At 43.1% G+C, this 15,380-nt stretch overlaps 1 protein-coding gene across 2 annotated transcripts in view; it reads left to right on the top strand.

The window, feature by feature from the left end:
* The window catches only part of ARHGAP26 (Rho GTPase activating protein 26), a 1,945,875-nt gene that overhangs the window by 1,228,524 nt on the left and 701,971 nt on the right, over positions 1-15,380 (top strand). For both annotated transcript variants that reach the window (XM_069244698.1, XM_069244699.1), the window contains exons 16-17: positions 1,543-1,601; positions 6,635-6,740. In XM_069244698.1, the coding sequence (XP_069100799.1) occupies positions 1,543-1,601; positions 6,635-6,740 (165 nt within the window). The remainder of the gene's footprint in view (positions 1-1,542; positions 1,602-6,634; positions 6,741-15,380) is intronic.

The following is a 15,380-nucleotide window of genomic DNA, read 5'->3' as shown; positions in this document are numbered from 1 at the left end:
ACTTAGTTAAGCTTCACTAAGGGGAAGGTTGCATCCTCTCTTTTGCGAAGGCATTTACCTTGGATGCTGCTAATGTTTTCAATGTTTTGTGGCCAGATGTTGGTTGCAAAAGACTGATGCATCACATACCGATTTGCAATCGGTATCCACTCGCAAAGCCATTTTAGGTGTTGGTAAAAATTTAGAGACTTCTATAATGGTTTTAGTACATTAAAAAAAGTATTTTATTTGGAGTGGTGGTCCTTCTCACTTGCACAGACATATTCAAGATTTGGTCCTATGCCCCCAAACGTTCAAAGTTAATCATCTGCCAAGCCATTTGAGAATATTTTCCAGCCACCAAATCTGGAAGTCATATCTCATTTAGCTTCCATACTATGGAGGTCTTGGACTTCCTTCCTCATATTTTTTTGAGGTTTGGGGCTTTCTTCTGGACTTAACTGTGATTTTCACAAAGTGGCAGTTTGAAAGACTGAATAGATTGTTTTAGTCACATTTAGATTTTTCTTGGACTACTTTGCCATATTTCATGCCATAAGCTGAAGTCTTTAAACTTTAAACAGGAAAAACAAATCTTCTTTATAACTATTCATGACAGAGATGAAGAGAATAAATTTGAGCTACAATTCTACTTTATGAAGCAACTTGGTATACGATAGAGCAGTGTGGAGGCACTCTAAAGGGAGGGACCAATTTTTTGACCTTTAAAACTTCAAACGCACTTGGGGCCCAGTCAGGAGTACCTAGGTACATGAGACACGATATGACCCGATGCATTTTTGCCGTTAATACACAGTATGCGGGAGCCCAAATCGAGTCCTTGAGTTTTGCAGCTGGGCTGTGGATGGCAGCTTTCCCATTTAAAATAATAACACCAGCCATATGTTCACGTTTTAAGATTCTGCAGAAGGCCCAAGCAGGATTCTTAAGTGGAACCTTTATATGAAGTAATCTGTATTCATTTATAACATGGCCTTTCTGTCTTTGTTTACTTTAGTTATGTGTCAAGAGTCATTAAGGCAGCTGTAGAACACATTTTAAGGTGTTTTCTTCTTACAATTACTGTTTGAAGTATGTACTGATAAGGCGGAACATACCAGCTATAGGTGATTTTTCTAATATTTGTACCGGGACTTTAAAATGCCCCAATGCCAGTATAAAGTTGGCAAATTGGCAACCCTAACTCGAGAGTGAGGTGCAGGAGACGGTGTTGCAGATTATTCCCCTTAATTCCATCCGGACCATTTTACTTGTTGTTAATAGGCGAAATATCAGAACAAAATACATTGAATCATGGTGTTCCCGCAGGACTCATAAACTCAGGCTACTGGTCAAATCGGAATTAACTATGTGGGTGTAAAACCCAATTACTTATTTAGCAAGACTTTGACAAAAGGTCCCGTTTCCTGTTTGCTCGTCCTGTTTTTTTTTCTTATAATAGCTTTAAATTATGTTGTTTCGCCCTCTTTTAAAGTGTGCGTTCTTTTATATCTGTGAAAACACTTGAACGTGTACTTATATTGGTTTTTTTTCGTACTCCAGGATGCTTCCAGGGCCTCTCATGACGTACCAGTTTCAAAGGAGCTTCATCAAAGCAGCTAGTAAGTTTGCTACGCCGTGACCTTTTAAGTACAAAATATAACTATTGAAAAAAGCCTTTAATACTCGTGTGCTTATCGCGCGAGTCCTACACAATACTGCTGCGTGCCTCTACTTTCCTTGTTTCCTCAAGGTTACTTTGAATGGGAATGTTCGACAATGCGTCACACGATGACAGAGCTTGTATGTATATAAGGGTGAATGAGGGTGTAGGGTGAATAGAAAAGGAACACCTTTCACAATACTTGCTCGATCAATGCATTTTCTCTCTAGATGGAACGCTCAGGTTTTTGCTTTAAAAAAAAACAAACTATTGATTTGTTGACACTAAAACCTTGGAAATAAAAATCAATAGTGAGTGCACACACTACCGTGTTTATGAACATCCAGTGCTTGCCAGGTTTTCAACCTTAATCTCGTATATACCAAATGAACGGCAGGTTTAAGTGTTTTTAACTTCCCACGAAGCAAGGCAGGTGCTTGCCTTCAAAGACATGAGATTTTCTCAGTAACCTAAATCTTTTGTTCTCGTCATTCCGGTAGCTTTCCCACAGTACTAGTGTGTTTATACATCAAAGGAAGTAATAGAATGTGTCCATGAGTGCTGTCTAACTGTTGTGCCTGCCAGGTTTAGCGCCTAAATTGTGCTATTCAGATGAATGCAATGACTTATCACTGTTTGGAGTAAAACACAGGCACACTAATTCATTCACACATGCATGCACACACAATCATTCACAACACTCATGAGCAAATATTGAAGCATACACACATGCATGCACCAGACATTCATTTAAAAAAAACACACACTTCCCTTCAGCTCTGCCTCAGAGGTCCCAGGAGGGTTGGGACTGGTGCCTTCCCTCACTGGCTAACCTAAGGTCAGCCAGTGAGGGAAGACAGCAGTCCCAACTCGTCACAGAGTGGGATTGGGTCAGTGAGACATTCAGCCGTGGGTGCTTCAGGGCTTAAAACTGAAACACCCAGGTCCAAAGCAGTCGGTGACGTTCCCCCCTCGTCATGAGGGTCCTTGAGGTACCTTTGGTATGCTGAAGCGATCATGCCCACAGGGCTGTGACTTTTTCAGCCCAGCAAAGTTCAGCTCAGGCAGCCAGGAGCCTGTGCAAATAGGGCATGTCTAGCTCCTGGTTGCCTGACCTGAAAATGAAATGTCTGTCAGGCTGATCTTTGCTCAGCATGACAGACACTCTTCTTGATGGGCAAATGGTGGAGAGTCATGGCCCCCAAATGACGAGCTGAGGTGGGGTAATCCAAGTACCAGGATTTCAGTCTTTGACCCATTTAGATTTAGACTGTTTTGGGTCTTTCAGGTTTCGCTAGTATTAGGGCAATTAAAAACAATGAAATCTCAATGATCTGCTGTTACTCTCAGACTTGAGTATCATCGGCATACAATTGGAATATGAGATCCATGAGAGCTTTTTGGTGTAGGGGTTCTGGTTAGCCTCATACATCACTGAACAGGATGGGGAGGTGAACTTTCCAAGTATAACTTCTTGTGATCCTTGTACGAGGTGCTAAAGGGTATATTGGTCTACCATGTCAAAGGTAATGAACATTTTAAGGAGGATGAGCATGCTGAGTGATCCCTCATCTTTCTTTTGAATAATGTCATCCCAAACATTCAAGAGAGTAGGTTGTGCTTCTGTGGTTTAATGGAAAAGGGTGTGGTCAAGTCTTTTAAAGTGCCCTTTCCAAAATAGTGGTCTGATCAGAGGATTCTGTCTCAAGCTCCCAACCCAAGACAAAGTTGATTTTTTTGCTGGTGATGTCGGTTCCTATTAGAATTATCTATAAAGGAGGCATTAATACATGGAGAATGCTTTGCAGCACATATGTTCTCCTCTTTTTCAAAGCATTATCACAAGGGGTGGCCGAAATGTTTCATTTGGCCTTCTGAATTTTGGTCACTCCCTGTGACTCTCTAATGCGGAGATCCAGCCAAATGCTATGAGTCGCCATGTGGGGGAATTTTTCACCTGCAAGGCTGCAGAAAATGTAAGCTGGCAAGTGAGATTTGGCATCCTCTAGTGCAATTTTAAAATGCGAGCGGTTATGATCAGATGGCTGTCACTTCAGTAGAATTGCTGTCGCGCAAGCAGATTTTCTACTCAAGCTGCATCAAAATCAACGGGAATGGTCGTGCGCGGTTTTCCAACGCAGGCTACCATTCTCACTGATTTTTCAGCTATGCATGCACTACCAGCAATAAGTTGCAGCATGAGCTGTATGTTTTCCATCTGTTGGAATCTCATGGAGTTCTTGTTTACCTCTATAGAATTCCAAGAGTGAAACTCCACGAGTTCCGCCCACTCCTAATTTTCACCCTGTAGATGCTATTTTTGTCTGTGATTTTTGTTTCTTTTGGGTTGATTTTCCTTTGGATTTTCAGCTAGGTTTTTTCCTCTTTCCCTTTCCTTTCTTCTTCCTTTTCTTTCCCTTTCCTCTTCTCTGAGGGTCTAGTGCCTCCTTTGTCTGCGTTGTATTATCCCTAATCTTCAGTCAAGTACTGTAAGATTGCCAATAAGGATTTTTTAAAATGCTAACTGGGACCCTCCTAAAGAGACACTTGCCACCTTTCATAGGTGTAATTAAGTTCATGTGTTTCTGTGGTTTCTGGAAGGAGTCGCCCTTTCCACGGACACTCCAGTAGGAAGCTCTAGCAGACCTTTTCGGTCTCCAGTCCTTGGCATGTATGAGGCAGAAACCAGACGTTTTGCTGTCTAGAACGCAGTTGTACTAAAAGGTGGGCTTGGAGCTGCAAGATCATAGGGTGTAAAGGATGAATTCTGTCTCATGGTGGGTTGCCAGTTGTAGTGGGATAGTGATGCAGGTGTACCTTGGACGCACCCACAGTTGCTTGGAAAAGGAAGTTAGTGCAAGTGCCTGTCCAGGAACCTGCACAGCAGAATGGAGTATGAGGCTGGAACAAACACCATGCCTTTGCAATGGTTATTGCTGCTAGTAAGACCACACAGCATTTAAGAGATTGGGTAAGTTTTGTTTGAGCTCAGGGTGTGACCGTGAATTGGAGAAACAGGAGTGTACTGTTACTGTCCAGTAGAAGCATTGGTCAAGCCAATCCATCTGGGTTATTTATTCAGTTACATAGCCAGACCTATTTCGTTGTTTTATGATTGACAGATAGGAATACAAGTGTCAAGAGTCGGAAGTGGGCCAATAGGGCACAGAGGCAGACTTTGGGTTGAACATAATTGAGACATTGACGTGTATTGATATTAATAATAACAATGACAGAGAGGTGGACAGTGGCGTTTGATCTGAAAGATGACAAGACAGGCTGCATCACCAAGAAGTGCGGATGCACCAAAGAGACAGAGGGGGGCCTCGCTAAGAAGGCACCACAGACGAGCCAGAGGAGAGGGTGACCTGGAATCCTGACCAGGAGGGTATTCCTAATCTGAGAGGACAGACGAGGCAGACTTTATGAGCTGGGGAGGGAATGCTAAGAGATTTCTTGGAAGAGCTGCAGTGTAGCCTAAAGTAGCGGCCGAGCAGCCTCCTGAATCCAGCTATGGAAGAGGAGAGGGAGCGAGGTGAAGATGTAGGTAGTGAATTGAGAGAAAGCAGGAGGGAGCAAAAATAAAAGGGGGAAGGAGAAGAGTTTTTAGAAAAAAGAATGGGGAGAAAGAGAAGCAAAGGAAGGAGTGATAGGGTGAGGAGACTCCGATCGCCAGGCCCAGCTCCCAGCATTTGAAAGCAATGGGGCTTTGTTGTGTAATGCCCTACAAAATCTCCTCGGGTCCTACGATCCACACGCTATTCATCCCTTTTTCAATACTGCAGGTGGGCACGGCAAAGGCAGCAGTGCCAGGTTTCTCACAGATCACAAAAGGCAGCCTTGCTGCTGCTTATTGTCATTTTTCCAGAGCTGGGCTGTGGGGAAGTAGGAGCAGGGCAGCCATGTGTTGACCTCGTACATTGCATGCCAGGTGGCAGACACATCATGGAGTCCGTGGGATGTGATGAAACAAGGCTTCCGCTGCTCCTGGTACTGATGTTGGTGGTCCATTGTAGCTCATCACTGTTCTCTGGAGCCTGGAAGTGGTAGTGTTGTAGCCAGTGCAATACTGGGTGCACTAGCAAGCATTCCAGGTAAAAGGTACTCCTTTGAAATTGAAGGATAGGTGTGGCCAAGGCCCTCCCTGATGATGCTGCTGGGTAACAGAAAGTGAAGTCTTGCACATTGACTTACTGGTTTTAATCTTTTATCTGCCACTGGCCTCACTGACGTCTATGAGGTGGCTTAATGTGGCTGTTATTTTGGAATTGTTCTACTTCTTCATATTAAATAAGCCTCCAAGAATGCAACACACAAGGTACAGAAGTGGTAAGAACTTTATGAAATAAAGATGTGACAGCCATCTTGGATGAGGGAGTTCCATTTTCGTCCAGTGATGGCTGCAGTAGCATGGTTTGTATGCTTGTGAAACTGAAGATGGGGAGTGGGTCACTTTGATGTTCTGTGAAACGTTGCAACTGTTTGTTGTGACTTTGTACTATGCAGCGGCCATCATTAAAAAAAAAAAAAAAACTATAAGGAATCCCAGTTTGTACCATCTAAAAAATGAGAATGTAAAAGGAAAACACGTGTACACATTTCTGAAATGTCTTACGGTGATACCAAAGCTGAATGACAACGCTGTAAGTCAGTGCCTAAAGTGGTCTGAAGCACCCATGCCATTGGCTAAAGGGGCTGTCCGAAACAATTTTTTTGTGTATGTATGTATAATTGTGGGTGTGTGTGTTTCAGACAACAGAAGAAAAAATCACCCAGCATATATAATTCCTTTTTTACAAGAAGACCAAATGACACATTTACCTCCGTGAAACTCAAATCTTCTTTACCTGAGGCAAAAATGACTGTCCAGAATACACCAATAGGGTAAAAAACATAAATAACACCTAATACTATGGCTTAACAAAACATTTTTGTGGCTGTATTGTGCAAAAGTGTCTTGCAATGTTTCTAGTCTATTTTTCCCTATTACAGAACTTGAGAACCAGGAGACACGCATTGCAGAGATCCATGCCTTGGTTCACCGGCTCCCTGAGAGAAACCAGCAGATGTTGCATCTGCTTATGATCCACCTGGCAAAGTAGGTCACTCTGCTTTTTACACTTTTTCTCTCTTTCCCTTTGATCACCCTTAATATATACTATTTTATTAAGAAGCATTTGCATATTTCTTGTTGATACCCAAATGTGAGGAACGTACAAATGGAAAAATATTAAGGGCAAGAAGGAAAGCATGAAAGATGTATGTAGGTGAAAGAAACAGCACCTTGAAGCTTTCTATTTCATTGGATTGCTAACCAGTAATTTTCACGTGTTTTATGTGCAAAGTCCAGGCCTCTGTTCTCAACTATATTATATAGTTCCCAAGACTGACTCAGTCCCAAGACTGACTCAGTAGGGTGCAGGTATTTTTACAGTATGATTTGTGAATTATGAAATTGTGCTTGTACAAGTGAATTCTGCCAAATGGCACCCCACTGAGATCCGGATATCCTAACACACCACCACTAATTTCATTTCCAATAGTGCATCTTAATTTTGGTTTGCTATAACGAATGCACAGGCGTACAGGAGGAAGCAGACACAGGAGTGGAGTTCGTGCAGGATTTTATTCAGGCTGGACATGGAAAAAATGAACTTGCTCTTCCAGTTGCAGGTGCCCAACACCGTTCTGATCTTCAGGATATACTTCAGCTTATTGAAGGAACTCCACTTGCCTTTGGACATGGGGTCCTGTTTGCATAGAAAGAAAACAAGACCAAAACTAGAACTCTTCTTAGTTGGCTGGTTGCTCCCGATGCGACCATTTGTCACCCGCACAAAGTGCCCAGTATCAGGCGCTTGGGCCTTTCTGTTCTAACACCACTATCAGTGAGTGTTAGAATATAAGGCTGATTATTGTGGCCAAGGAAAGAGCTTTTAATAAGGCTACACCAGGGTTCTACCCAATCAGTTCCTTATAATTTGCCTCTGACTGCAGTTCACTCCAGGAACTGCGGCAAGGGAGGGGAGACACTGTTAGGCTCTGGCTAAGTGAGTCAGGGATACGGTGTGGAGTATGGTTGTCCCTCATGCAATGTCTGGTGTGGTCTGGCTTCTTCTTCTGCATTTCTCCACCGTGGCAGGTTTCACCTCTCTGTCTCTCTCTCTACTGTATCTTGGCTTGGAGCATAAGAGAAAGAAGCATACTCACCTCTGCTGCCATCTCATTGTTTCCCCATCCTGTTCACTTGACTGCAACCATCCTGTTCTGCCCATAATGCCTGTACTTTGGTTGAGTTTTGTGCCTGGCCTTGGGTTGTGTTCACCACGTGATTTGCTTTGTCCTAATGGCGAGGAAGAGAATAGGGAGACATGGAGGCAAGGAGAGGAAGCGTAATATGCATAGCAGGAAAAACAGTTGGAAGGGGAAAGAGGAGAGAGGAAAAACACATGTTCATTCATCTCCAGCAACAAAGAAAGCTATCGACTTACCTGGAGAAAACTGTGAAAGACTTCCATGTAAAATGTTCCACACCTTAAGCCTTATGAGACTAGAAAGAAAGTTATGAGTAAGGTCTGTGGGTTCTAGTATTCACCTCCTTTTTACTTGCCGGAGCTAGTAACAGATAGAATTCTAGAAGCTTAAAGTCAATAATAGGGTTGTTTTTAAGTACATCAAATACACGAGTTGCATGTGATGCCATCTGAAACCCCAGTGTGGGCTACAGTTTTTTGTCTACTGCAGGTCTGTGCACTCCTCTGAGTTTTAGCGGAAGTAGATGTAAGTGGTTCACGACCAGTCCCCCTTGGAAGTGTGCAGGCCTGAGAGTGGCATGACTGCCACTCACTCTTCCATTGCTCCGTTGGGTTTGTGTGTGGCTGGTGAATGCTTTGAACTTCTGGCCCATTAGTTTGAAACCAGGTGTAGTATCTTTCAAGTGTGACTGGATAGGTGGATTTAGAGTTTTAGTTCTACATGGTAGATTATTTATCTTGGGGCAAGAGTTTCCTTAAGTGGGGTTTCACCAGCAGGAAGTTCATTAGAATGTTTCTGCTTATACCGTTTATATTGCATGTATAATTTCAAATTGCAGCTGGCATCAGACCGTGTTCAAGAAGCGAATAGAAATAGTCAAGGATGTGTGTAGCTTTGCTTCTCGCAGGCCTAACAGCAACAGTAAATGACACCGATTAGTGTCTAAGGGTGGCTGGTTTATGTATTAGGACTTGAGATACTATGTCGACAGTGAAACTGATATGATTTTGTTAACATTAACAAGAGGGATCCCACTCCCAAAAAAGTCAGAGGGACGAGTTGTACATGACAGCTTATCCCATCACTCAAAATGATATATTGAGTGGAGAGTAGATGTTTCTACCCCCTCACTCTTTAAAGGGGTTATTTTATTAAAACTTAGCTCCATTGGGTACCCACCTCCACAGCATGTATTACTTACTCCCGACACATACAACATAAGAATGTTTTTATACTTTGGAATTTCAAGTATTTTTAATTTTGATGTTCGAAATATTCATAATCAAGTTCAGCATCAATTCATATTTGCTTTAAAAAAAAAAGCTACAAATATTCATTCCGCAAATCTAATCTATGCTGCTTTACAATTTTAAAACATTCATAATTCCCATAATCGATTTACTCATGCATACATACCTGTTAATCTCAATGATAGAAAAAATAAATATCCACCATGCCCCACCCCTGACTTCCCCCACTGCTTACACGTGTGTGGGTATACATGTACATATATATGAAGATGTGCAGCGTGTAATGCCATTTATTAACCAATGTGGAGAGCAACCATGAAATATGATGCCCCCCCTTTCCCTCACTACTGGTAATAAATAGCATATTATACTGTTTATCTACATAGATGGTTTATGCTGTGGTTATTTTTCATGTGTACTTGCCTTAACAAAATGCAGATCACTAAAACAGGAGCAAAGGGTTACATTTGTGCCAGTAAAATCACGTTAAACCCTTATGACTATTAAGATAATGGATTAATTGTGTAAAGTAATTGTTACATGCGCAGTGTGAGGTAGTAAAACGTGTTTTTCTCATTTCAGTTTTGGTGTACTGTTAATAGACTTGATTTTTACCTTTGTGTTCTAGTACTAAATATGTGAATGTAGTTTTATTAGTAGGTATGCTCTAAATAACATGTTGTGCCACATTTATTTTCACTGAAAAAAACAGTTAAAAACTGAGTTCTGGTTCTGGTTCAGGCGGATAGTTATGATTACCCAGGCACACAACACAACACACAGCAAAATCAGTGTGCATCGTAGATATACTGCACTTGGTTTGCTAGACACAGTCCCTGAGGGCAGTAACTGAAGCACACGGCTAGCAGGGAAGAGAAGAATTTCAGATAAATTGGATCTGGTGTGTTTAAAAGAGCTCTGAAAAAAACTACAAAGTTATGATTAGGATTGGTAGTAACACCGTAACACGTTTAAAAAAAAAAACAACTTATGAAATTAAAAGAAAACAAACAGAATTAAAGAGGAGGCATGGTTTCCAAACACACCTTAGGTTTTGTTTTGCAGCCGTAACTTAAGCCCTTTCTGGGATTTTTACATTGAGAACATTTTCTATCGGCGCTCCAAACAAAAAAAGTTAACTTTTCGACACCACTATCTTTTTGCCCACCCCTCTCCTTTACACCTTAACTGCAGGGACATTAGTGCTTTGTTCTCTGATGACAAATAAGACCTCTTAAATCTGAGTGGAGAAATATATATTTTTTTTTTTCACAGAAGATATGAAATTTGGAGGGATCCGGAGTGAGTAGGAAGGAAGAAAAACACACATTTATATTTAGTACACTGATGTTTTCAAAATGATAAGTGATCTGCATTCATTACTTTGGTAATTGGGTTAATGTTTAGAAATTGCACTTCTGTCTCACTTTTCATCTCTTTTTGGCTTTCTGTTTAAGTTTTACCTATACCCACATTTTAATTATGTATTCTGTTCCATCTGTTTTACACGTATCACAGCCCCCTCCAGCAGATGCTGCCGGTGCCGCTGGGAATAGTTTCTGTTTTCTTGGGATAACTAGATTTATGAAGCGCACATGATAAAAGCCCAGCCTTGTCATAAGAAGCACACTTTTCATCCAAGTTAAGATTAACAGGCGACTTGACACTGTGTTAAAGGCTAATACCGAAGCCATAAACCGACCCTTTCCACTTGCCATCCTCTCTGGAACTTGTTGATACCAGCATGGAAGTGTACGGAGGAGAAAATAAAACTGTAAGTCCCCCTGCAAACATGGCCGCCAAGTGACCTTGATCCTTTGGCTCTAGAATACCTCCCTAACGTCAATCATCTCAGCAAATTTTCGCCCAGGGATGGTACGTGCAGTTTTTTTTACGTCTGCTTTTGTCCCCCTAGCGGTGTGTGCTAGAAAAAAGGCTTATAAAAATGGCTTTGTCTCTTTCTCACTTTTTTTTCAACCCCAGCGATTATTGAAGCGCTTTCTCGAAGAGAAATGGCACCTCTGCTGTTCTCAAAATTATTTTGATGGGTGGCAAGAACATAGCCCCAAAAGCCTTAAAGCTTTAGTTTTAAAGGCTAGGTAAGAGCTTTCATGTTCTTATCAAACATTAAGTCACACATTTGTGCAAAAATGCCCCCGTTACTTTTCTCAACACTTCTCTTTACTGTTTAAATGAAACTGATAATGTAGGCAGATGAATTAACCCTTTTCTTAAATCTGTACATTGCAAAAAGTGCAGGACGCGAGAGGGTTGTGAAAGGTTTATGGGTTGGAGAAGCAAGCTGGATATTCAAGAGAAATTAGGGGGGGTTGGGTTGGAGGGAGGAACGAGAGAGGCAAACGAGGGAAATAAGCACACAGAGGAATAAATGTGGAGCAGGAGTGAGAAATGAGAGCGGGAGGCGGGTGAGACAAACAGCGTGAAACACATGGGAAAGAGTGGTGGGTGGGATTGAGGAACTAGGGAGAAGTGCAGGAGTGGGGAATGAGGACTGAGCTGCGTTGCCTAATCGCAAGACTTAAAAGGCTACTAAATCCTAGACAGTCCGCAACCTTTAATGTGAGCATGGTCACTCAGCTGCTTGCGAGGCCCTCCCACCTAAAGTTCTTTTTTCCCTAGGATTCTTTATCCTACTTCCAGAAGTCTCCTTCCTGCTCTAAGGAACAGCGTCCATTTTCATTATCCAGTATTGCCTGATACAGGTAATATAACCTGAATACAAAGCAAAAATAAAAGAACCTTAGAAATCTAAAGGGACAACTCTGTATCAACGTCGTCCACCGGATATGACATAGACGGAGACCATATAATCCCTCATCTGACACGCTGATGTCACTTTTTTCTTTTTCCACAATCCAACGTGGATCCAGAGAAGCGGTTGCTTTCTTTTTCAGCAGTTTTCCATCAGATGGAACAGTGTGTAAGCCTTCTGGCCTTAAGCCTTGTGGGTCCTGTGCTCAACAGATGTCACGGACCCCCATTCTGTCTGTATGTGGTGCGTAGGTCCCATCATGACACTGAAAACTGCAACGCCTGTCAACATTTGAAGCTGCAAACGTTGAGGGAGCGGCAGATGAAGCTCCTGGCAGTCCGGTTGTTGCAGTCTTCCCAGGACTCCCATAGGCGTCACAATCCTTCTTCCAAGACCTGTCCGTGCCAACACTCCAGGAGTTGTTCACATGTGGCTCCATTGACATCTCACTGCCCTCACACAGCTCCTCTCGTTCTTCTGAGGACGAGTCCACACAGGCGGTAACCCGCTTCTCCTGGTTTTTCCTGGTGCCAGGGCGACTCTGGCCCAGATGTGGAACTGTTATACATCCCTGCATGCCATTTTTGTGCCTTCCTCTTGGCCTGGAGGGTGCCCTGACCGCATCTTCACAGGCCCGTTCGCCCTTGTTGCCCGTTGGGCCCCCTGACTCCATCTTTGGAGTCGGTTCGGCACTGGTGCCCAGCCTCCTACGGCTTCCACCTTCCACACCTCATTACTAGCATCTAGTTTTGCCCTGCCAACTCTGGTGGTGCCGTCAACTTTGCTCGACACTCCCACTGTCATCTCGCTGAAGTTGACCAACGCACCTTCCGATGTCGAGGTCTCACCCTCTCTGCGTCGGTCGACGTCGACCCCGATGCCAGGAGCAGCACCGATGGAGTCTGCTGTTTCCGATTCTTGCCCTATGTCTTCTGGAGCCCATCCTCCAGTTCCCGAATCAGAAGGGCATGGTTTGGATTGTCAGCCTCCCCTTTCAGACTACATTTCACATACACAACTGGATTGGTTATTTGATTTGGGCAATGCTAGTGGCCTGGACCCCTCACCTGCCTCCTGTCATTCCCTAGAATAGCTATGGAGGCAAGTTCTGCTCTAGCAGATAATTGAAGCATGTTTCGGAGGTGTTGCACTTATACCTTCATACTGTTCAATTGTCAACGGATCCTTTACTTGATATCCTACATCCTGACCAGTCTTCTGTGGAGCCGATCCTTCCTTATTGTGAGACTATGATATCCTCTTGCAAGTTTGGGCCCAGATAGAATCTGGCCCTCCTGTAAAACGCTCTATTTCACATTGACACAGACCAGCCCCACAGGATCCATCTTGCCTTCATCGGTGTCCGACTACTCAAAGCTTTGTGGTGCAAACTGCTTTGGCTGTAGAGCCTACTCATGTCCCACCTGTCCCTGCAGAGCAAGAGACCAGGGAGCTTGACGCTTCTGGAAGGTGTATTTTCACTTCGTCAAGCTCTGCCCTGCATTTGATCGACACTTCTTGTGTCCTTGCTCGACTCTCCAAAGTATTGTGGGACTCTGTGGAGCGCATTTCACCTTCTCTCCCTGAGGAGGCTACGAATATTCTGGTTCTTTTAGTATGGGATTGTTAGCAAGCTGCCAAGCTTGGTATCAGATGTGGTACGGCTACCACTGGTTCTGTTGGAAGGGTTATGGCCTCTTCAGTGGCTCTGCCTCAGCGGGCATTGTTGCGTCCCTCCAATTTTTCAGAGGCTGTGCAGGCATGTTTTCTTGACATGCCTTTGGATGACACCTCACTTTATGGTGTACATGCCGCCTCGGCTTTATACCACTTTAGAGACGCTTATGGTGGCACACTGTCTTTACGCCTCCTGGTGGTACAGGATCTCACTCTGTATTGGGTGCCTTCCTTTGTTCATGGGCAGTTTTTATTCCACTGTTGCTTTTTTCTCTGTCTCTAGGGGCAGAGTGCTTCCTTGTTTCCAGTATTACACCCAGTGTGATGTTCCTGCTCACTGCAGGCGCTTTTTCTTATTATGTTCGAACTGCCTAGCACCCAAGGCTGGTGTTTCTGTGTCTGCAGGTATTGCGTTCCTTTTACACTTGTCTTGGAGAGATTCCATTGTTTCTTAGCGACCCTGTTAGGGTCTGGTACCTCGTAGAGAGGGGTCTTCTGTTGTCTCTGCTTACAGGTGTTTTGCATAAGAGATTTGCTCGCTACAGGGTTCTTCTTCATGCAAGAGTTATTTTCAGTTCCCTGCTTTTCGGAGCAATTGGTGCAGGCTGTTAACCAACTTTTTATGTTTGGCTATTCCCTACAGGGACCTTGTTAGTTGTTGGGAGTAGTTACCTTTTAAGTTCCTTGTAGAAGTAAGGACTCTGCCGGTACGTTCAGTCTTACCCCCGATTTTTCTAGGGGATCCACCTTTGTTTTTAGGGATATCATTTCCCACTGGGTGGAAATCGGTGTTTCTGCTTTCAAATCCATGTTCTAGGTACCCGTGAGGTTTCTGGTACATGTTCGGTTAGAAATGTCCCTCTTTATTAATCATTATCTCAACCTTTGCACATTTTCTAACATATAGAGGGCGCCCTCTGTCACACTTTTATGGCAGTGGTTCGATTCCATATTGTACTTTTCTCGTTAGCTGCTATATCCTTTTTGTGCACTGACCCACATGTTCTTTATCTGGCGATGCGCCACAGTCTTCGTCTTCTTTATGGACATAGCAGTCATCCTTCTGACCTTTCTGTCTGATCCTGGATGCGGTTCACTTATCCCTTGTGTGTGTGTGTGTATGTATGTATGTATGTGTATGTATATATATATATATATATATATATATATATATGTTTTTATTTATTTTCTCTTCCTTGCTGCTTCGGTTTTCCACAATGTCAGCATGCTTACTCTATTTTTCCCATGCGGTAGGTTTAGGGCTTCATTCATCTGTGTATGGGTTCTTGTCTTTATTCAACAATGTTAGCCTTTCCCTCCCATGTTGTTTCCGTCCCTATCGCTTTGGTTTTCTTTTTTTCTCTTTTGAGGTTCTTTCCCCTTATGTGTGACCTTGGTCATTTTTTCACCGCTGTGTTCCAGCATTTGTGCTTAGGGTTTGAGTCATAGCACTTGCCTTTTCCTTCAATGACGACTACACGGAGGTAGTTAAGTCTCTTCCATTGTGAGCCTTTATTTCTCTCTAGCACATTTTGTCTTCTTGCTTAGAGCGATAGCCTGTAGTATAGACACTTGTTTTTGAACTTGCAGACCCCTGCAGGTCCAGTGTTCGAATCCCGTTCTGGGAGTCAACGTCAACTTTTCCATTTCCTTCTGGATATTTTATTGTTTGGTCCACATATTAGACTGCTTTCTTTTACACAGGTTTTGTCTTTTCCAGGGCTCTACCCCCTTTTTTCCCTTGTGATCTGCCTTTCAGTGACTTTTTTCAGTTTGCTGGATT

Source organism: Pleurodeles waltl, chromosome 7 (assembly GCF_031143425.1).
Source record: "Pleurodeles waltl isolate 20211129_DDA chromosome 7, aPleWal1.hap1.20221129, whole genome shotgun sequence".
Classification (NCBI taxonomy): domain Eukaryota; kingdom Metazoa; phylum Chordata; class Amphibia; order Caudata; family Salamandridae; genus Pleurodeles; species Pleurodeles waltl.
This window is presented reverse-complemented; position numbering and strand designations above follow the sequence as displayed.